The sequence below is a fragment of the Haliotis rubra genome, unplaced genomic scaffold, assembly GCF_003918875.1.
Source record: "Haliotis rubra isolate DU_JTF1 unplaced genomic scaffold, ASM391887v1 Scf1219, whole genome shotgun sequence".
Lineage (NCBI taxonomy): Eukaryota > Metazoa > Mollusca > Gastropoda > Lepetellida > Haliotidae > Haliotis > Haliotis rubra.
In genome coordinates this window covers 216,278-238,539 of record NW_025765136.1, presented here as the reverse complement: position 1 = coordinate 238,539, position 22,262 = coordinate 216,278, and the positions used below count along the sequence as shown (strand labels likewise).

The 22,262-nt window shown below is 45.1% G+C and overlaps 1 protein-coding gene across 2 annotated transcripts in view; it reads right to left on the bottom strand.

Annotated features, from left to right (window-relative positions):
* Positions 1 to 2,384: 2,384 nt before the first annotated feature.
* LOC124265858 (leucine--tRNA ligase, cytoplasmic-like) overlaps positions 2,385 to 22,262 on the bottom strand; it is a 62,621-nt gene continuing 42,743 nt past the window's right edge. Inside the window, exons 23-31 of one of the 2 annotated variants that reach the window (XM_046700701.1) lie at positions 16,461 to 16,538; positions 12,818 to 12,880; positions 9,512 to 9,652; positions 9,096 to 9,194; positions 8,614 to 8,721; positions 7,958 to 8,062; positions 6,409 to 6,504; positions 3,871 to 4,006; positions 2,385 to 3,309 (exon numbers count right to left, since the gene is read on the bottom strand). In XM_046700701.1, the coding sequence (XP_046556657.1) occupies positions 3,098 to 3,309; positions 3,871 to 4,006; positions 6,409 to 6,504; positions 7,958 to 8,062; positions 8,614 to 8,721; positions 9,096 to 9,194; positions 9,512 to 9,652; positions 12,818 to 12,880; positions 16,461 to 16,538 (1,038 nt within the window). In that variant the 3' untranslated portion in view covers positions 2,385 to 3,097. Of the gene's footprint in view, positions 3,310 to 3,870; positions 4,007 to 6,408; positions 6,505 to 7,957; positions 8,063 to 8,613; positions 8,722 to 9,095; positions 9,195 to 9,511; positions 9,653 to 12,817; positions 12,881 to 13,093; positions 13,235 to 16,397; positions 16,539 to 22,262 lie in introns of both variants that reach the window. The other variant, XM_046700700.1, reaches the window with a different exon arrangement.

The following is a 22,262-nucleotide window of genomic DNA, read 5'->3' as shown; positions in this document are numbered from 1 at the left end:
TTTTTGCTCTATAAATCAAGCAGTAACTCGATTATAAGTAGTTTTTTGTTTAAAAATACTTCATGCAATATATTGCAATGCATATCGCAATGCATGCTTTCGCATCGCAATATATCGCAATATGAATATTCTCTGCAATACCCACCCCTATCTACTATCAGTGATTGATGACTGCGGGTGTATACGTGTACTTGGCAAGCCATAGGATAGATAAAACTTTTAACACACATGTACCAGAAAGTCCAAGTAACTCGAGAGCCACAGGTATCTCAAATATACATGTACAATGAGAACAGTCTCGGCAAGGGGGGTACTTTTATTTATGTGTTTCACGTAGCCACCGTCATCTAAACTCGGTCGGTCGGTATACAATAAAAAATACATATTTTTAGATCTCTTCATAAGGACACAAGACATCTACAGCCTCGATTCCGATTTATTCTGGCGGTTTAGAACTGAGAAGTCTGCGTGTGGAAAAGAAAAAAACGACCTGTCTTAAAAACTTATTTATTCTGTTTTCTTTGGTATTCAAGAAATACAAGATTTATACAGAAAGATGATTTGTTGTCAGGTTTTGAAATCGCATCACAGATTCACTGCAAGCTTAAGCAGAGGAGAACAACAACAACAATTATTTGATTGAGTTTAATTCTACGCCGCACTCAGCAATATTCCAGCTATATGGCGTTGTTACGTAAATAATCGAGTCTGGGCCAGATAATCCAGTGATCAACAGCATGAGCATCGACCTAAGCAACTGGGAAACGATGACATGTGTCAACCAAGTCAGCGAGTCTGACCACCCGATCCCGTTAGTCGCCTCTAGAACACCAAAGTAAAGGGACAGAGAACATCAAATTAGATTGAATAAGATGTTGCTGTCACAAAGTAGTACATATCAGTCATTAAAACGTATTTTGTACACTGTAATACATAGTAATGTATTTATAAATGAAATGCACGAAAGGAGAATAGTATTACCTAGCGCTTAGCTTTCTTGTTAATTTACGCTTCTCCTCTACCTTCATCCAAGCGCTGACACAGGAAAGAGGCATTTCAATGATTGGTTGGTTAGTTGTTTAACGCCGCACACAGCAATATTCCAGCTATATCATAGGCGAATCCAGAGGGGAGTGCAGGGGTGCGCACACCCGCTTTTGTGCTGAAAGTTTGTTAAATGACCATTGATACTCAGGTAAAAATGAAGTGTGCACCCTTCCTTTTCTCAATAGTGTGCACTAGCCCCCTTCTCAAAAGCTTTATCCGCCCCTGTATATGACGGCGATCTGTAAAAAATCGAGCCTGGGACAGACAATCCAGTGATTAACAACATCGATCTACGCAACTGAGATACGGTGACATGTGTCAGCCAAGGCAGCGAGTCTGATCCCGTTAGTCGCCTCTTAGACCAATTCTACCCCGGATCTTCACGGGTTATAGTCTGTTGGACGATGAGAAACACAGAAATAATGTAATAATGCCTATAAACGCAGAATTCGATTCCACCGAGTACAAACAGACAAAACCGACAAAACCGCGGTGAAATAAACATGAACGGATCACTAAAACTCAGTTATGAGAATGTGACATGAACAAACAGCTTTGCCCCACATACAACAACCACCACTCCTGCTACGTAACACCACCAGCTTGTAAACAAACCCAACAATAAGATCATCAACGTACCAGGCACGCATGTGACATGACCAAGCAACTGATCACACTAAAAAAACATTATGTTAATTTTACGTCTTCTGTGTACAAGTGCAACCCCACATGCTGTTGTACTGCAGTGTAAATATACAGTGCTCTCATGTATAATGTCAACGTGTTGTATATGGTCGACAGGGTAACTAGCTCTGAATTAAGACGAAGTGTATGTACAATACGTTGACAAGAGGAAGGAATACGTTGAGTTCAAACTTCTTTAGTTACATGTCAAACAAATACACAAGATATAAATGAGGTGAGCGGAGTACCTGCTCAACCCCAGGGCGTTTCCAACTGGCGGCATTTTCCTGCTCGTGGTCGTCCTTATAGGCAGTCGGAATACCGGACTCCTACTCTGTTTTTCAATATACATGTAGATGTGAGCATATATATACAGTTTATTACAACAATGGACAGTATAGAACAAACTTTATGGATAACAACTTCTTTCTATTCGTGAGTGCGACGTTTCGATACAGATTCTTGTACCCTTGTCAAGCATAATTGAACATGAAGAAGGGGGAAGTGTATATATACTGGATGTAACAATGTAACAAAGAAAACAACATAATTAACATACATGTAATTGGCTAGGCAGAGAGCTGATGAAGCCAGAGAGTAGACAAAGGACAGGCGTGGAAGCCAATGATGTACAAATGATAATGAGATGTTTATACAGCAGAGTTTATCCAGCACTCATCAATATTCCAGCTACATGGCCGCAGTCTGTAAATAATATATAATACACAGCTTAACAATCAATCAACAGTTCTAACGGTTAGGTTGGCTGGAGGACCTGTTGTATGTCTCATTGATCAATATGCGAAGTGACATGCTCCTGATAAGAGTCAATTCCTTCTGCGCAGTAGATATCAGTGTAGTGAAGCATTGTCTGGGTCAGTACATTGTAGATTTCCCCTTGGGGTTTTCTTGGAATGCGTACAGATATAAAAATCAAGTTGTGGTTGTGGAAAGCTGATGAGTGGGGATGGCAGACTGACTCCTCAGAGTTTCTCCCCCTTTGGCCGTGTCCGACTGAAGCACATGTAGTACTGTCCTGACTGAAGCACATGTAGTACTGTCCCGACTGAAGCACATGTAGTACAAATGGGTATCTGTGATTTTGTAGGATATATGTCTTGGTTCACCTATGGGTACCCGGTAGCATGGTAGTGAGTGATTTGGGATTGTAGCAATATTCCAGCAACATATATGGTGGGGGACACCACAAATGGGCTTAACACATATTGTACCCATCTCTCTCTCTCCTCTCTCTCTCTTTCTCTCTCTCTCACACACACACACAAAATAAATAGTTGCATGATGTAAACATGTGAAATTGAGACATCTCCTCTTGTGATCTGCGATCTCTTCAATTCGGATTAAGTTAGTTTGACTTGAACATATAAACCAGGCGATGTCCTACAGAATTTGTCTTGCCTCCTTCTGCCACAGTCACTTTGTTCTTGTCCACACTGATGCTGAACACAGAGGAGTTGCTAATGGCAACAAGTCCTTTCTTGAGATTGTTCATGTCAGGGAGCTGTCTTGGTCCCACCACTGGGTCCTCGTACCTCAGCATCACTACCGAGGACAGGTCTGAACAAAGTGAGTGAGTGAGTTTAGTATTATGCCGTTTAGCAATTTTCCAGCAATAACATGGCGGGGGACACCAGAAATGGTTTTCACACATTGTACCCATGTGGGGAAACAAACCCGGGCCTTCAGTGTGATGAGCATACGCTTTAACCACTTGGCTACCCCAACGCCTCTCTGAAACAGAGTGGGAGCAAGTGAACAGGATCTACCAAATTGGGATAGGATGACATGTGTCAACCAAATCAGCAAGCCTGACCACCTGATCCTGCTAGTCGCCTCATTCGACAAGCATGGGTTGCTGAAGACCAACTCTAACCCGGATCTCACGGATATACGTGCAAGTAGATTGAGAATATATGTTAATCCAGACCTCCCTGAGAGTTGGCCCTCATAGCTGATCACATATTCCAAAACAACCTAATTTGGCAGCCATTTTGACCACATAATGTCTCTACTCATGGCTACCATCCCTGGGATACCTTGAGTCCAGATTCACCTGTAACATGCCATGAGTGTTCATGAATGATATTACTTGACGATATCTATGAGATCTTGACCCACCTTTGATCTTTGACCTCTCCATCTTATTGAGTCTGGTGAGAATCTGCTGGTATGTGTCCCCCTGGAAAACTGGCACTGTGGTCTCGAACAGGCCACAATATGGCTGAGGATTTAGCAACTTTATAAGTACATTTGGCTGAAAATGAATGATAAAATTAGGGAAAAGCTGTTATAACAATAAAGCAATCAGAGTAATGTAGCTATTTGTCAACTGAGTTGAAATACATGGCACCCACAGCCAGCAATATTTCAGCTGTATTTTTGCATACGAGATAAAATATATTGTGGAACACGACACCCATGATAAAGACTGAGAAACAATCCACTCCACTGAGTTGCGATGGCACACAAAGCCCAAGCTAAAGAGCCTGCCCATCCAATACCCAACTAAACATGCTTCTGTATCAAGCCAGTAACACAGATTGTGAAGCACACAATGGTCAAACAATAGAGCCTACCCATCCAATACCCAACTGAGCTTGCTTCTGCATCAAGCCAGTAACACAGATTGTGAAGCACACAATGGTCAAACAATAGAGCCTACCCATCCAATAACCAACTGAGCTTGCTTCTGTATCAAGCCAGTAACACAGATTGTGAAGCACACAATGGTCAAACAATAGAGCCTACCAATCCAATACCCAACTGAGCTTGCTTCTGTATCAAGCCAGTAACACAGATTGTGAAGCACACAATGGTCAAACAATAGAGCCTGCCCATCCAATACCCAACTGAGCTTGCTTCTGTATCAAGCCAGTAACACAGATTGTGAAGCACACAATGGTCAAACAATAGAGCCTGCCCATCCAATACCCAACTAAACATGCTTCTGTATCAAGCCCGTAACACAGATTGTGAAGCACACAATGGTCAAACAATAGAGCCTGCCCATCCAATACCCAACTAAACATGCTTCTGTATCGAGCCAGTAACACAGATTGTGAAGCACACAATGGTCAAACAATAGAGCCTGCCCATCCAATACCCAACTGAGCTTGCTTCTGTATCAAGCAAGTAACACAGATTGTGAAGCACACAATGGTCAAACAATAGAGCCTGCCCATCCAATACCCAACTAAACATGCTTCTGTATCAAGCCAGTAACACAGATTGTGAAGCACACAATGGTCAAACAATAGAGCCTGCCCATCCAATACCCAACTGAGCTTGCTTCTGTATCAAGCCAGTAACACAGATTGTGAAGCACACAATGGTCAAACAATAGAGCCTGCCCATCCAATACCCAACTGAGCTTGCTTCTGTATCAAGCCAGTAACACAGATTGTGAAGCACACAATGGTCAAACAATAGAGCCTACCCATCCAATACCCAACTGAGCTTGCTTCTGTATCAAGCCAGTAACACAGATTGTGAAGCACACAATGGTCAAACAATAGCGCCTGCCCATCCAATACCCATTTGGGCTCCCTCCTACATCGAACCAGTGATAAAGACTGAGGGGCAACCCACTCCATTGAGGTGAGTGAAAGAGGGAGTTTAGTGTTATGCCATCTTAAGCAATATTCCAGCAATATCATGCCAGGGGACACCAGAAATGGGCTTCACACATTGTACCCATGTGGGTGTGACAGCCAAACGCCTTAACCACTAGGCTACCCCTCACCCCCCCCGACTGAGGTACTATGACATACACAGTCGAGACTCATTAACTAGGACTCTGTATTTCCGGAAATCCCACCTTCCGCATGAGTTTTTAACTGAAAACATTTCATCTTTAAATGTACTCACATACTCGGACTCACACGCTTCTGGACCTGGACTATGATTTTTAAATCCATTTCCTATTACTTCCATTAAGAGTTGACCTGATTACCCAGAAGGCTTACTTACTGACAGGAAGGCGCATCCATCATTCGTGACCAACTCGTTTTATTCCGGGACAAGCCACGGAAAGAGGCGATTGGTGACAAAGGGCGCATGCATGTGAGCTAATGCTTATCGGACAACCGTTATTTGATGTGTGTCTTTGTTAATTACTTGTCAACACATACACCATGAAGTACGATTTGGCAGTGAGGAAATGCAATTAAGAGTCTTGTTAGCAATGAATACAACAGACATTAAAGCTACGAAACAGACGGTGCTCACAGACTTCTTTACTTCATAAAGGCACATGTGCGTACATTGTAAATTTATCTACAGTATCTAGTGCTAGTTTACATGTTTATGTATACCAATCCTATTACTGATGGTTGTTGTTGTCTATCACGTGTTTTTTATTATGTGTGTGCTAAATATGTAAATCTGAAAGAATAAATTTAATTGTGCAACTCCCGAATGTGTTTTCTTGGTAAATTCAAATAGCCGGACAACTCGCTATCCGGACGATATTCAGACGTAACCAAACTGTCCGTGTAAACAGTACTCGACTGTATGTGAGTCATGTCACAAAGCCTGTCCACCCAATACCCATTCTAGCTGGCACCTATGAAAAAAACATAAGAACCTATTTGGACCTGGAATCCCAACTGAGGCATAAAACATGGAAAATATCCCAAGATAGGTTCGTGTATTTACTTCTGTTCTGTAGGTGATGAAAGGCTTTCCTGGGCAGCAGTCTTGTTGAACCTTTTCATCCGCATCTTCAGAGAACCTGATGTCGATCTTCTCCAGCTAGAGGGACAGCAGGAATTGTTCATTAAACTAGATAAGATTTATACCAAATATTTAGAGTCTGAGTTATGAGGAATTACAGACTAAAGGCCACAAATGATTAATTGTTTTAGTCTCAATCTGTGCCTACCCATCTCATTTAACAACGATTTTGATGATGAATTACCTGAAACTGACATGAATGCCACAACCATCATGTACATGTAATAGTAATAAAGACACTCAGATAAGTCACTCTTTTGAATCTTTAAATAAACATGTGACATAAGTGTACATAAGACAATCAGTTTTGTGTTTCCTGAAAAGACAAAAATATCTAAAGCCCGTTTGATTTCATTTGAGACTGATGAATTGCTCACTAACACAAAATCAAATAATTGCAACAAAACCAAATTTTGCAGTCACATGAAATCGACAGACCAACTGTGATGATTTGTCTCATAATATTAGAGACCCGAATAAAAAAAGTTGTTTAACAAATGATCATTATTTTGTTGTCACTTTTCGCTATTTTGAACTACTTGCTGGTAGAACAGCCAGGTAATCAACAAGCGTGTGTAGAGAAATTTCAATTTCACACGTTCTATCTGTTGTATCAACATGAGGTTCCCCCTCGTAAGAGGGAGTGACATTACCATGATGTATACTGTTTCTGAAACCTTATCAGGTTTTCAAAGAAATGCTACCATCTCAGAGTCAATGCTCACAGGAATACTGAATAAAATTCTACAAAAGTGTAACAGTACCCAAAAATCCCATTCTATATGTTAATTTACAAATGTACAACTGCATATCTAGTAGCTTCAACTACTATTGTATAAATGGTGAGAAAATGTAGTATTAGTCTTAGTTCATAAACAAGTATTATGTGATCTTCCTAAACCTTAGAAAGTTTACAAGGCTGGCGCTTCAGACCAATGGATAAAGTCTGAAATTGCTCCATTATTTTCCATGGTCAGTAAATTTGGTTTCATGATGGAAAAAGTATCTACTCCAGACATTTGCCAGGGATGCCAGCAATGGCTACACATGTTGCAACCTTGAGGTCACTAAGTCCATGCATTCTACATCATTCACAATTGCTAGAACAACTTTCCTTCCATCTATTGCAGGAGTAAATTCTCAATAAAATAACAATATATTACAGAGGTTGATATCTTTAAAAAAAAGGCTCCTTCATCTTGGTGACCCGTGAAGGTCCGGGTTAGAATTGGTCTTCAGTGACCCATGCTTGTCGTAAGAGGCGACTAACGGAATCGGGTGGTCAGGCTCGCTGACTTGGTTGACACATGTCATCGGTTCCCGATTACGCAGATCGATGCTCATGCTGTTGATCACTGGATTGTCTGGTCCAGCTCGATTATTTACAGACCACTGCCATATAGCTGGAATATTGCTGAGTGCGGCGTAAAACTAAACTCACTCACCTCACAATGTTCATTCAGTCACTCACCTCCAGGGTATATGTCAAGTACTTCAGACTCGTCTTCAGTATTTCGGTCTCATCATAGTCCACTCTCAGCGCCAGAGCTTTCATTCCTTGTTTGGCAAAATTTTCCTATCAAACAGAATAAAAAATAATAATCTCATGAAACTCCATCATAGTGTGTCTGCCAGTGTTGAAGACAGTGAAACAATAACAGAGGTAATCATTTAGAAACTATGTTCAGGGTCTCTCCTTTCAATAGACATTCCAATAAAGTTAAGATAGGGTTTTTCCTATGTGGACAAATATGTCTAGACAATCCAGTGATGAACAACATCAGCTTCGACCTACACAATGGGGATACAATGACCTGTGTCAACCAAGTCAGTGAGCCTGACAACACAAACCCGTTAGTCACCTCTTACGACAAGCATGGGTTGCCGAAGACCCATTCTAACCCAGATCTTCATGGGTTCCAGCAATTAAGGGTGTCTGTAAATAAATAGTGAGTGATTGAGTATGGTTTAACGTCGCTTTTAGCAATATAATGGCATGACCACTAGAAATGTGCCTCACACATTGTGCCTATGTGGGGACTTGAACCTGGGTTGTCGGCGTGACGAGCGAACGCTTAAACCACTAGGCTACTCCACCTACCCCTGTAAATAAATATGTCAGCTTACCTTCACTAGTTGCACAAAAGGCATCAATTTTTTCATGTATTTCTTCAGTTCAGGCCTGTCCTTCAATTCAGTGGCTATCACCTTGTTTTCAGGGAGACCTGTCTCCGGCTGCAAGAAGATAATCATTGTGTGAGGACACATCAACCAATGCAAATAATCATGCAAGGAAATAGTTACAGAGTTATCACCCTTGTCTTTGGGCCACGTTACCAAGTTCAATAAGCTTGATGCATCTTTTTCACACACCAAGGGCTAATTCCGCAGTGCAATCATTGTGCTAGGATTGCCTTCATTCTTGTACCTAAACACAAAGTTTTGAGAGCCCTTGCACTTAGATTATTTAGTGGAACAGGGTCCGTGTGATGCAATTAACACAGCTGCAATATAACTATAGAATGTGCATCCTACGGCATCAGGTTGATTCCTGTGTAAGTCTATGTTGTATGAGTTTATAATGACAGATCTGGAAGTTGTATTCTCACCGTGTGTAGTTCCTTCAGCTTGGTGAGGACGGCACTCTGCCACGGCGGGAACGTCTTCGCCACCCACACTGTGGCCTGACTGGGAGCAGGAGGACCTTTCTGGAAGTGATCATTAGCTGATGAAATATCTCACCTGACAAACACACTATCCTTTAACATCTGCATTATGACCTATACTAATTGTGAAACACCTAAATAATCAAATTTCCAGCTACGAGATGGTGGTCGGTAAACAACTGAGTCTTGACCAGACAATCAAGTGATTGACATCATGAGCAATCAATGCAAGTCGGACATGTTGGCATGCATTGACCATGTCAACGAGCCTGACCACCCGATCCTGTTAGTCGCCTCTTACGAAAAGCATGAGTTCCTCCAGACCAATTCTAACCTGGATCTGCCTTTCGACACCTTACCTTCCCTTTGCCTGGTGCTGTGTACACCTTGAGACGGATGCGGAATTCGTTGGCAGCATCAGTGATATATTCAGATGCCTGGACCAACTTCATGTCGACCTCTCCTCCGACAGGCCACAACGCTTTCATGATGCTATCAGGCTGGGAAACAGAACAGAGTGAGTTAAAGATACACAACATGCAATGAACTTCTGATACACTGAACCAGCCCACCTGGTCCACTACATCAGAGAGTTTAGGCTCCTAGCTCCTGAACCAGCCCACCTGGTCCACTACATCAGGGAGTTTAGGCTCCTAGCTCCTGAACCAGCCCACCTGATCCACTACATCAGGGAGTTTAGGCTCCTAGCTCCTGAACCAGACTGCCTGGTCCACTACATCAGAGAGTTTAGGTTCCTAGCTACTGAACCAGCCCACCTGATCCACTACATCAGAGAGTTTAGGTCCCTAGCTCCTGAACCAGACTGCCTGGTCCACTACATCAGAGAGTTTAGGCTCCTAGCTCCTGAACCAGCCCACCTGATCCACTACATCAGGGAGTTTAGGCTCCTAGCTCCTGAACCAGCCCACCTGATCCACTACATCAGAGATTTTAGGCTCCTAGCTCCTGAACCAGACTGCCTGGTCCACTACATCAGAGAGTTTAGGTTCCTAGCTACTGAACCAGCCCACCTGATCCACTACAACAGAGAGTTTAGGTTCCTAGCTCCTGAACCAGACTGCCTGGTCCACTACATCAGAGAGTTTAGGCTCCTAGCTCCTGAACCAGCCCACCTGATCCACTACATCAGGGAGTTTAGGCTCCTAGCTCCTGAACCAGCCCACCTGATCCACTACATCAGAGATTTTAGGCTCCTAGCTCCTGAACCAGACTGCCTGGTCCACTACATCAGAGAGTTTAGGTTCCTAGCTACTGAACCAGCCCACCTGATCCACTACATCAGAGAGTTTAGGCTCCTAGCTCCTGAACCAGCCCACCTGATCCACTACATCAGAGAGTTTAGGCTCCTAGCTCCTGAACCAGCCCACCTGCTCCACTACATCAGAGAGTTTAGGCTCTTGGGTCCTGAACCAGCCCACCTGCTCCACTACATCAGAGAGTTTAGGCTCCTAGCTCCTGAACAAGCCCACCTGGTCCACTACAACAGGGAGTTTAGGCTCCTAGCTCCTGAACCAGCCCACGTGATTCACTACATCAGAGAGTTTAGGCTCCTAACTCCTGAACCAGACTGCCTGGTCCACGACATCAGAGAGTTTAGGTTCCTAGCTCCTGAACCATCCGGCCTGATCCACTACAACAAAGAGTTTAGGCTCCTAGCTCCTGAACCATCCGGCCTGATCCACTACAACAGAGAGTTTAGGCTCCTAGCTCCTGAACCAGCCCACCTGGTCCACTCCATCAGAGAGTTTAGGCTCCTAGCTCCTGAACCAGCCGTCCTGATCCACTACATCCGAGAGTTTAGGTTCCTAGCTCCTGAACCAGCCCACCTCATCCACTACATCAGAGAGTTTAGGCTCCTAGCTCCTGAACCAGCCCACCTGATCCACTACATCAGGGAGTTTAGGCTCCTAGTCCCTGAACCATCCGGCCTGATCCACTACAACAGAGAGTTTAGGCTCCTAGTCCCTGAACCAGCCCACCTGATCCACTACATCAGAGAGTTTAGGTTCCTAGCTCCTGAACCATCCGGCCTGATCCACTACAACAGAGAGTTTAGGTTCCTAGCTCCTGAACCTGCCCATCTAATCCACTACATCAGGGAGTTTAGGCTCCTAGTCCCCGAACCATCCGGCCTGATCCACTACAACAGAGAGTTTAGGCTCCTAGCTCCTGAACCTGCCCATCTAATCCACTACATCAGGGAGTTTAGGCTCCTAGTCCCTGAACCATCCGGCCTGATCCACTACAACAGAGAGTTTAGGCTCCTAGTCCCTGAACCAACCCACCTGATCCACTACATCCGAGAGTTTAGGTTCCTAGCTCCTGAACCATCCGGCCTGATCCACTACAACAGAGAGTTTAGGTTCCTAGCTCCTGAACCTGCCCATCTAATCCACTACATCAGGGAGTTTAGGCTCCTAGTCCCCGAACCATCCGGCCTGATCCACTACATCAGAGAGTTTAGGCTCCTAGCTCCTGAACCATCCGGCCTGATCCACTACAACAAAGAGTTTAGGCTCCTAGCTCCTGAACCAGCCCACCTGATCCACTACATCAGAGACTTTAGGCTCCTGGGTCCTGAATCAGCCCACCTGATCCACTACATCAGAGAGTTTAGGCTCCTAGCTCCTGAACCAGCCCACCTGATCCACTACATCAGAGACTTTAGGCTCCTGGGTCCTGAATCAGCCCACCTGATCCACTACATCAGAGACTTTAGGCTCCTAGCTCCTGAACCAGCCCACCTGATCCACTACATCAGAGACTTTAGGCTCCTGGGTCCTGAATCAGCCCACCTGGTCCACTACATCAGAGAGTTTAGGCTCCTAGCTCTTGAACCAGCCCACCTGATCCACTACATCAGAGACTTTAGGCTCCTGGGTCCTGAATCAGCCCACCTGATCCACTACATCAGAGACTTTAGGCTCCTAGCTCCTGAACCAGCCCACCTGGTCCACTAATCAGAGAGTTTAGGCTCCTAGCTCCTGAACCAGCCCACCTGATCCACTACATCAGAGACTTTAGGCTCCTGGGTCCTGAATCAGCCCACCTGATCCACTACATCAGAGACTTTAGGGCTCCTAGCTCCTGAACCAGCCCACCTGGTCCACTACATCAGAGAGTTTTTAGGTTACTGGGTCCTGAATCAGCCCGCCTGATCCACTACATCAGACAGTTTAGGCTCCTGAGTCCTGACCTGCCCTCCGGATCCACTACATCAGAGAGATTAGGCTCCTGGGTCCTAATCCACAAAGTGTTTGCATCGTTACGACCTGTTGTAACTCTACAGTTCACCATAGGCCTAGGAATGTCATAGTGGTATGAATGCTTTGTGGATCCAAACCCAGAATCCAGAATCTAATAGATATAAACCAGAAGTCATTTTGGAAGAACAGAGACAAAGTTTCATGATTCTGCATTTCTGTGTGACAGACGGTTGGTCTAACAAGTCTTTGAGGTACATATATTTCACAGAATGACAAACCGTCCTCTTGCATCCAGGGTACCGACCTGCCCAAGCAACAGAATGAGTGAATAAAAGTCTGCTAGTATTAAGTCCAGGACGGATGCAAGGCAAGAAATGAACTTTCATTCCATGGCAACCCAGAAGTTGCCAACTCTCCTCTTGCATACGTGGTACTGACCTTTCCGAGCAGCCCCCAGATGTGTTCACTGATGTGAGGGCACAGTGGAGCCAGCATGAGGACCTGTAACTCAATGAAGTGCAGCACGAGGTCACGGTGCATCTTGACCAGACAATCAAGTGATTGACATCATGAGCAATCAATGCAAGTCGGACATGTTGGCATGCATTGACCATGTCAACGAGCCTGACCACCCGATCCTGTTAGTCGCCTCTTACGAAAAGCATGAGTTCCTCCAGACCAATTCTAACCTGGATCTGCCTTTCGACACCTTACCTTCCCTTTGCCTGGTGCTGTGTACACCTTGAGACGGATGCGGAATTCGTTGGCAGCATCAGTGATATATTCAGATGCCTGGACCAACTTCATGTCGACCTCTCCTCCGACAGGCCACAACGCTTTCATGATGCTATCAGGCTGGGAAACAGAACAGAGTGAGTTAAAGATACACAACATGCAATGAACTTCTGATACACTGAACCAGCCCACCTGGTCCACTACATCAGAGAGTTTAGGCTCCTAGCTCCTGAACCAGCCCACCTGATCCACTACATCAGGGAGTTTAGGCTCCTAGCTCCTGAACCAGCCCACCTGATCCACTACATCAGGGAGTTTAGGCTCCTAGCTCCTGAACCAGACTGCCTGGTCCACTACATCAGAGAGTTTAGGTTCCTAGCTACTGAACCAGCCCACCTGATCCACTACATCAGAGAGTTTAGGTCCTAGCTCCTGAACCAGACTGCCTGGTCCACTACATCAGAGAGTTTAGGCTCCTAGCTCCTGAACCAGCCCACCTGATCCACTACATCAGGGAGTTTAGGCTCCTAGCTCCTGAACCAGCCCACCTGATCCACTACATCAGAGATTTTAGGCTCCTAGCTCCTGAACCAGACTGCCTGGTCCACTACATCAGAGAGTTTAGGTTCCTAGCTACTGAACCAGCCCACCTGATCCACTACAACAGAGAGTTTAGGTTCCTAGCTCCTGAACCAGACTGCCTGGTCCACTACATCAGAGAGTTTAGGCTCCTAGCTCCTGAACCAGCCCACCTGATCCACTACATCAGGGAGTTTAGGCTCCTAGCTCCTGAACCAGCCCACCTGATCCACTACATCAGAGATTTTAGGCTCCTAGCTCCTGAACCAGACTGCCTGGTCCACTACATCAGAGAGTTTAGGTTCCTAGCTACTGAACCAGCCCACCTGATCCACTACATCAGAGAGTTTAGGCTCCTAGCTCTTGAACCAGCCCACCTGATCCACTACATCAGAGAGTTTAGGGCTCCTAGCTCCTGAACCAGCCCACCTGCTCCACTACATCAGAGAGTTTAGGCTCTTGGGTCCTGAACCAGCCCACCTGCTCCACTACATCAGAGAGTTTAGGCTCCTAGCTCCTGAACAAGCCCACCTGGTCCACTACAACAGGGAGTTTAGGCTCCTAGCTCCTGAACCAGCCCACGTGATTCACTACATCAGAGAGTTTAGGCTCCCTAACTCCTGAACCAGACTGCCTGGTCCACGACATCAGAGAGTTTAGGTTCCTAGCTCCTGAACCATCCGGCCTGATCCACTACAACAAAGAGTTTAGGCTCCTAGCTCCTGAACCATCCGGCCTGATCCACTACAACAGAGAGTTTAGGCTCCTAGCTCCTGAACCAGCCCACCTGGTCCACTCCATCAGAGAGTTTAGGCTCCTAGCTCCTGAACCAGCCGTCCTGATCCACTACATCCGAGAGTTTAGGTTCCTAGCTCCTGAACCAGCCCACCTCATCCACTACATCAGAGAGTTTAGGCTCCTAGCTCCTGAACCAGCCCACCTGATCCACTACATCAGGGAGTTTAGGCTCCTAGTCCCTGAACCATCCGGCCTGATCCACTACAACAGAGAGTTTAGGCTCCTAGTCCCTGAACCAGCCCACCTGATCCACTACATCAGAGAGTTTAGGTTCCTAGCTCCTGAACCATCCGGCCTGATCCACTACAACAGAGAGTTTAGGTTCCTAGCTCCTGAACCTGCCCATCTAATCCACTACATCAGGGAGTTTAGGCTCCTAGTCCCCGAACCATCCGGCCTGATCCACTACAACAGAGAGTTTAGGCTCCTAGCTCCTGAACCTGCCCATCTAATCCACTACATCAGGGAGTTTAGGCTCCTAGTCCCTGAACCATCCGGCCTGATCCACTACAACAGAGAGTTTAGGCTCCTAGTCCCTGAACCAACCCACCTGATCCACTACATCAGAGAGTTTAGGTTCCTAGCTCCTGAACCATCCGGCCTGATCCACTACAACAGAGAGTTTAGGTTCCTAGCTCCTGAACCTGCCCATCTAATCCACTACATCAGGGAGTTTAGGCTCCTAGTCCCCGAACCATCCGGCCTGATCCACTACATCAGAGAGTTTAGGCTCCTAGCTCCTGAACCATCCGGCCTGATCCACTACAACAAAGAGTTTAGGCTCCTAGCTCCTGAACCAGCCCACCTGATCCACTACATCAGAGACTTTAGGCTCCTGGGTCCTGAATCAGCCCACCTGATCCACTACATCAGAGAGTTTAGGCTCCTAGCTCCTGAACCAGCCCACCTGATCCACTACATCAGAGACTTTAGGCTCCTGGGTCCTGAATCAGCCCACCTGATCCACTACATCAGAGACTTTAGGCTCCTAGCTCCTGAACCAGCCCACCTGATCCACTACATCAGAGACTTTAGGCTCCTGGGTCCTGAATCAGCCCACCTGGTCCACTACATCAGAGAGTTTAGGCTCCTAGCTCTTGAACCAGCCCACCTGATCCACTACATCAGAGACTTTAGGCTCCTGGGTCCTGAATCAGCCCACCTGATCCACTACATCAGAGACTTTAGGCTCCTAGCTCCTGAACCAGCCCACCTGGTCCACTAATCAGAGAGTTTAGGCTCCTAGCTCCTGAACCAGCCCACCTGATCCACTACATCAGAGACTTTAGGCTCCTGGGTCCTGAATCAGCCCACCTGATCCACTACATCAGAGACTTTAGGCTCCTAGCTCCTGAACCAGCCCACCTGGTCCACTACATCAGAGAGTTTAGGTTACTGGGTCCTGAATCAGCCCGCCTGATCCACTACATCAGACAGTTTAGGCTCCTGAGTCCTGACCTGCCCTCCGGATCCACTACATCAGAGAGATTAGGCTCCTGGGTCCTAATCCACAAAGTGTTTGCATCGTTACGACCTGTTGTAACTCTACAGTTCACCATAGGCCTAGGAATGTCATAGTGGTATGAATGCTTTGTGGATCCAAACCCAGAATCCAGAATCTAATAGATATAAACCAGAAGTCATTTTGGAAGAACAGAGACAAAGTTTCATGATTCTGCATTTCTGTGTGACAGACGGTTGGTCTAACAAGTCTTTGAGGTACATATATTTCACAGAATGACAAACCGTCCTCTTGCATCCAGGGTACCGACCTGCCCAAGCAACAGAATGAGTGAATAAAAGTCTGCTAGTATTAAGTCCAGGACGGATGCAAGGCAAGAAATGAACTTTCATTCCATGGCAACCCAGAAGTTGCCAACTCTCCTCTTGCATACGTGGTACTGACCTTTCCGAGCAGCCCCCAGATGTGTTCACTGATGTGAGGGCACAGTGGAGCCAGCATGAGGACCTGTAACTCAATGAAGTGCAGCACGAGGTCACGGTGCATCCCCTCCATCTCCACCTCCCGGTACTTGTTACGGATGGCCTGAAATCACACATAGGGAATATAAAAACACAACATTCACACCATTACTACATGTGATTACTCCTTTAGCAAAGATGATACCAAATACCCCAAAACTAACATTCTAAATATATACTTTAAAAGATTCTCTGTCATGAAACACATCCATGCTTATTTGTTTTTAAACACATTTTTCGAATGAATTATTTTACTATATCCACATACTTCTTTAGCAATGGACACGTGAAGATCAGGGCTAGAATTGGTCTTCGGTAACCCATGCTTGTCGTAAGAAGGCGACTAACGGGATCGGGTGGTCAGGCTTGCTGACTTGGTTGACACGTCATCGCATCCCAGTTGTGAAGATTGATGCTCATGCTGTTGATCACTGGATTGTCTGGTCCAGACTTGATTATTTACAGACCGCCGCCATATCACTGGAATATTGTTGAGTGTGGCGTAAAACTAAACTCACTCACTCACTCTTTAGCAGTGATGATACCAAATACCCCCCAAATAACATTCCTGATATACATATATTAATTCTTTGTCTTGAAAAAACATCCATGCTTGTTTGCAAACAGATCTTTTCAATGTTCAGTGCTTGACTACCAAGTCCATTTCGACAAGCAAAGGTTCCAGGTCCTATCTAACCCCTAAACCCTAAGGGGAATTGAGTCTACTACTTGCTTTGCCAACATATTGATTAAAATGATAAGTGTTAAATATCTCTTAGTGTGTCAACAAATCAAGGTAAGAAACTCAAATTTAAATGACAGCCCAAGTGAGTTGTGTTTAACGTCACTCTCAACAGTATTGCAGTTAGATAATGGTGTCAGAATAATATGGGAAGAAAGCCTTTTAGGTCTCAGATGTTTGGTGAAACCCTGAGTAAAATTACTGTGTCAAAAACATAATTTGAAACTGTAATGACAGGTTTCTTATGACTCCAGGGGACATACCTCTGTACAGCGAAATTATTAAAATCTAAATATTTTAGATATTTAAATACTTGTCTTGCCTCATGGTAATGTGCATATTACCTTTGCTCATCCGATACAAATATTGGAAACGTGATTGATAAGTATCCGTGTTGAATTCTACCATGAAACCAGTAACGTGTCGATCTTGTCCGCCGCGCGTCTCGTCATGTGACAATGAGAACACATCACTTTATCCGGAATCCTAAAGTCTGAGAGGTGGAGAGGAAAATGCTACAACGTAGGGAGGGCGTAGAATGCCATGAGGTAAGGTAAGTATTTAAATATCTCAAACATTTAGATTTTTAATAAATTTTTAACTTGCCTTACCTCATGGTAATGTGCATGTTGATCTGACAGTGAGGTAGGAGGGTCGGTCTCAAGTGAGGACCAAAAACCACACAGATGTGGACATGGAAACTGTCTTGGTGTTGAATCTGGAACCAATGAGACAAGAACAGTAAACCACCTGTAGAACCCCTATAAGGAGAACAACACGAGAAAACATGGGTAAACCTTATAATAAACCACTGAAGTGAGGAAAAAAAGATGATCACCCAGTTGCTGAGCTACCACTAGCGGGCCAAAGGACTCAAGTCCCTGAACATCCTTGACCGCCAAAATCCCAGAGATAATGGCTGTCGAAAACTGTGTTAGATTTCCAAAAACACCCCTCCATAATGGTTGGGACAGAACAGTTCCTGTTAAGCACAATGGTAGATGCTAAGGCCCAGATCTCATGTGGGTTGTTGGTGGTGGGGTGAGGCAAACCAAATGAGTCGTAGGCTGCGAGGATGGTCGAGCGAAGCCACAAAGCGATGGTGTTCTTGTTTACCTCACCCTTCGTCGCAGAAGAGAACAGGATGAAAAGACGTTTCCTCGAGCTTCTCCTGACTGATGATTTCCCGATGTACTCTTTGAGGGCCCTCACGGGACTCATCCCTTCCCACTATAGAGGACAAATGAGGAATGACAAACAATCAGTTCTGTTGTCCAGGCAAGTGGTTCTTGGCAATAACATCCCAGAGAAGACCCAAATGGATGGAAGTCTTACGAGTCTGTTCAAACCGAATCCTGGTGACGTCTATGGCATGAAGCTCACTTACTCAGTCATTCGTGATCAACTCGTGTTTTTCCGGGACAACCCGAATAGCGACTTGTGCCCCTCTGGAAGGATTTCATATTGGCGCATGAACATCAGAACAACTTTAAACAAGAACGATAACTCTATCCCTGTTTGATTCCAATGTTTCAAAAAATCACCGAAGCACATGTACATTGTATTGCTAGGTTGTTGTTTTTGTTTTTTTGCACTTATTTATTTTAAAGAATTAAACCTCTTTGCAGTGTAGGAAAGATGTAGAAAATCTAGCCTGTCCACAGGACTGGCAGGTCAAATTTTTTACCAGTCCTGCCAAAATCTAGCCTGTCCTCCAAATATAAATAAAACACCTTCGGCAGTAAATATTCAAAAAGGTTATAAGCATTATATATATGTCATTGGTTTGCTAAAATTGACCCGACATGAGGACGGACTAGATATTTGTTTAACCCGTCCTCCACAAAATTCACCCGTCTCGGACGTTGGGACGGGCTATCTTTCCTACACTGCTCTTTGATACAACTAAAAGGAGAAAAACATATTTGTTAAAGACATATTCTAATGTAATTATTACCAGCTGTTCACCTTGTATTTCCAATTATGTTAATTAATAGGGTTCTTAATAGGGTTTAATCATCACAAATGGGATTTGTTTTATTGAATATACAAATAAAATAAACAAAATTCAGCTACATTAAATCCCAAAGCAGATACTCAAAAATGACTTTAAAATATTTCTCAAACTGAACATTCGTGTAACCTTGCTGTCACACCCTTGGTGGAATTTTAAATGAATTCGCTGAAAAAAATATGAATGACCAAAAAAACGTCAGACTAAAATATCCCCAGAGATATGACATATAAGCCCAATGTTAAAGATTAAGTTTGATTAGTTACATACAAATACAATATTATTGTTTTGAAACTCGTAGCGATTATAATTACATTTCCTAAAATTGGTCGAAGTGCACGTACAATCTGCATAATAAGCCCGCAAGATCGTCGGAAATACACTCAGTTGGACCCAGGAGAGCAGTTATGTCAACAAACGCACGTGCCTGTATTTGAATCTCTCACCGTCAATCGCATGATTCTTATTAAAAACTTCATAATAGGCAGCAAAATCCTTTTAGCTACATTCTTTGTACTTTCAATATGACGATATATATTTTTCATGATTTTTTAAACAATGACATAATGCCATAAACGATTTAAGTACTCGGGATTATTTTTATCAAAGCACCATGCTCACTTACGCGCGATCTGATTGGTTGGTCGTATTTTCGCACATAACAAGTATCGAGTGGGGGACGAGTCTTCTTGGAGGTTATGGAAAGAGGCGAGTGGTGACGAATGTTAATCAGTTGCAGTAGCAAGAGCCAGGAGAAAGACTGTTTTCCTGGACAAATCCTCGAAAGAGGCCTCAGCCAAAGGCTCATAAGGATGACCATGAAGGTGTAGTAGAACCAAGTTGAGGTCCCAAGCTGGAGATCGGAACTTGGACTTCTGATCCTCCAACTTATAAGTTTTCAGCATGGCCAAAGAATCTTGGAGACCTTCCTATCAGACTTGACGGCCAGCACAGAATTGAGGGCTGCCAAATAGGTGGAGATCGTACCACCCTTCAGATGACAAGTGTTGCGGAGGTAGTGTCTGCCAGGACATTCCTGCAACATGGGATGTGACGAGCTCTGATCTAGATGTTGTTGTCGACCAGGAGTTGAAACAAATGAAACATCTGATCCAGAAGATGGCCCGAGATGGTTGTTACCTGGTTGCGGATCAACCAGATCACTGTCGAATTGTCTGAAGCAAACAAGAGCAGGATGTCCCGTAGTAAATGAATCCAGTGCTGAATGGCTAGGATGACAGCCTGGAGTTTCTAGGTTGTTGCTGTGCGGTTGACCACAGCCCTGCCAGGTGAGCACCCAAACCTTGCAGAGAGGTGTCCACAAACAGTTCACGGTCGTGTGTGAACTCGGTCAAGGAGACTCCGCCGCAGACATTCGACTCAATTGTCCACCATCGCAGGAAATCACGAAGATGAAGGGGCAGCAAACATCTCGACCTGAGGTCGTCTAACAGGATGAATGGTGAGAGGAACCGTTGAAGGGTCCTGAGCATCAATCTCCCTCTGCGGGTAAGATCCTAAGCCGACGTCAAAAGACCTAGGAGGAACTGCCATTCCCTGAGCTTAAGCGCGTGTGACAGACCCCGAAGAGTGAGGCTAAGGATCCTCTGCCATCTGTCTGGTGGAACCCGCAGAAGGTCTTGGTCTGTCAGGAACAAACCCCCTACGAATGTCAGCTGTTGAGATTTTGCTAAGCGGGATTTTTTTAGGTTGATAATCCATCCGAGTTGGTGGAAGAGCTTGAACCTAAAATCCCTCTGTCTGTGTAGCAGCAGGCACTCCTTGTGGCTCATGATAGAGCTGTCAATCTACAGATCAAACTCTATCCCCCGAAGATGGAGATACCGGGCAATCGGCGCTGTGATCCAAGTGAATAGCCACGGGGACGTGGAAATTCCAAACGGCAGGACTTTCCACTGGTAATGTTGGCCATCGAAAAATACCCTGAGGAACTTCCAGTGAGGTTGATAGATGGGAAGATATAAGTAAGCATCCTGAAGGTCCAGACTAACCAGCCAATCCTGGGGGGGACAGTTTGGCACGAAGATGGACCAGTGATATCATCAGGAAATTTGGCGGCTCCGAAAGGTACAGCTTGTTGAAAACCGCCATGTTGTGTATCATCCTCATCTTTTGAGAGTAAAACCCTGGGGAGTTGCTGGGCTCTATCACTTGTTCTATGGCTCTCTCATCCAGCAACGACTAGATGTTGGTTAAAAGGTGCTGGTGTTGAACGCTGGAATACTCACATGACCGAGGCAGGGTGGTCAGAGGTGGCGACTTGGCTATTGGCAACTTGTAGCCTGTCTTGAGAATATTGGTTACAAAAGGGTCTCCCAGGAATGTCCAGTTGGGCCAGAAGACCCAAGTCTCCCGCCTACAGGTATATTGCAGAGATATGGACGACTGGGGGCAAGAGCTCCCAGTCGTGATTGTCCATGACATCAGCGTTGCTTGTATTTGGGCTTGCCGGTCTTGCTGGTCTTTTCTCTCTGTTTGCCAGTGGGGCGACGTTGAAAGTCATTGGAACCTCTGTCGTGACCTCTAGGGGCTCCATGAACAGACGACCTCCTAGACTGTCAGAGGTTGGTATTACTGGAAGCTGGAGCTAATAAGTTGACAAAGTGCCGAAAAGACCTGAGTGCAATCTCTGTCTGCGTCAGTGAGGTGTGTTCCGAGAAAACGTCTGGAAGCTTGTCTGCAAACAAAGTTGGGTCTGAGAACGGGGCACACATAAGTCTCTTTTTATATTCCTCCTGCTCGGTACATGAAGAAAGCAAAGCAGTCCTACGAATCACTGTGGCGGTGGCAAGCGCTGAACGGATGTGATCTACCACGTTAGAAGTTACTGCCTGCTACCGGAACATGGTAGTTAGGTGATCCAAACGTGAAGGATTGTCCTCATTCTCAGTGAGATCCTGTGACATGGTCTCCGTGGCCGAGGTGAGAACTGAAAGAGGTTACAAAGTCCTGCGGAGTTTAGTGTCTATCACCAACTTTATATTGAGCCTGAGAAGCGTCCAAAAAAGGCG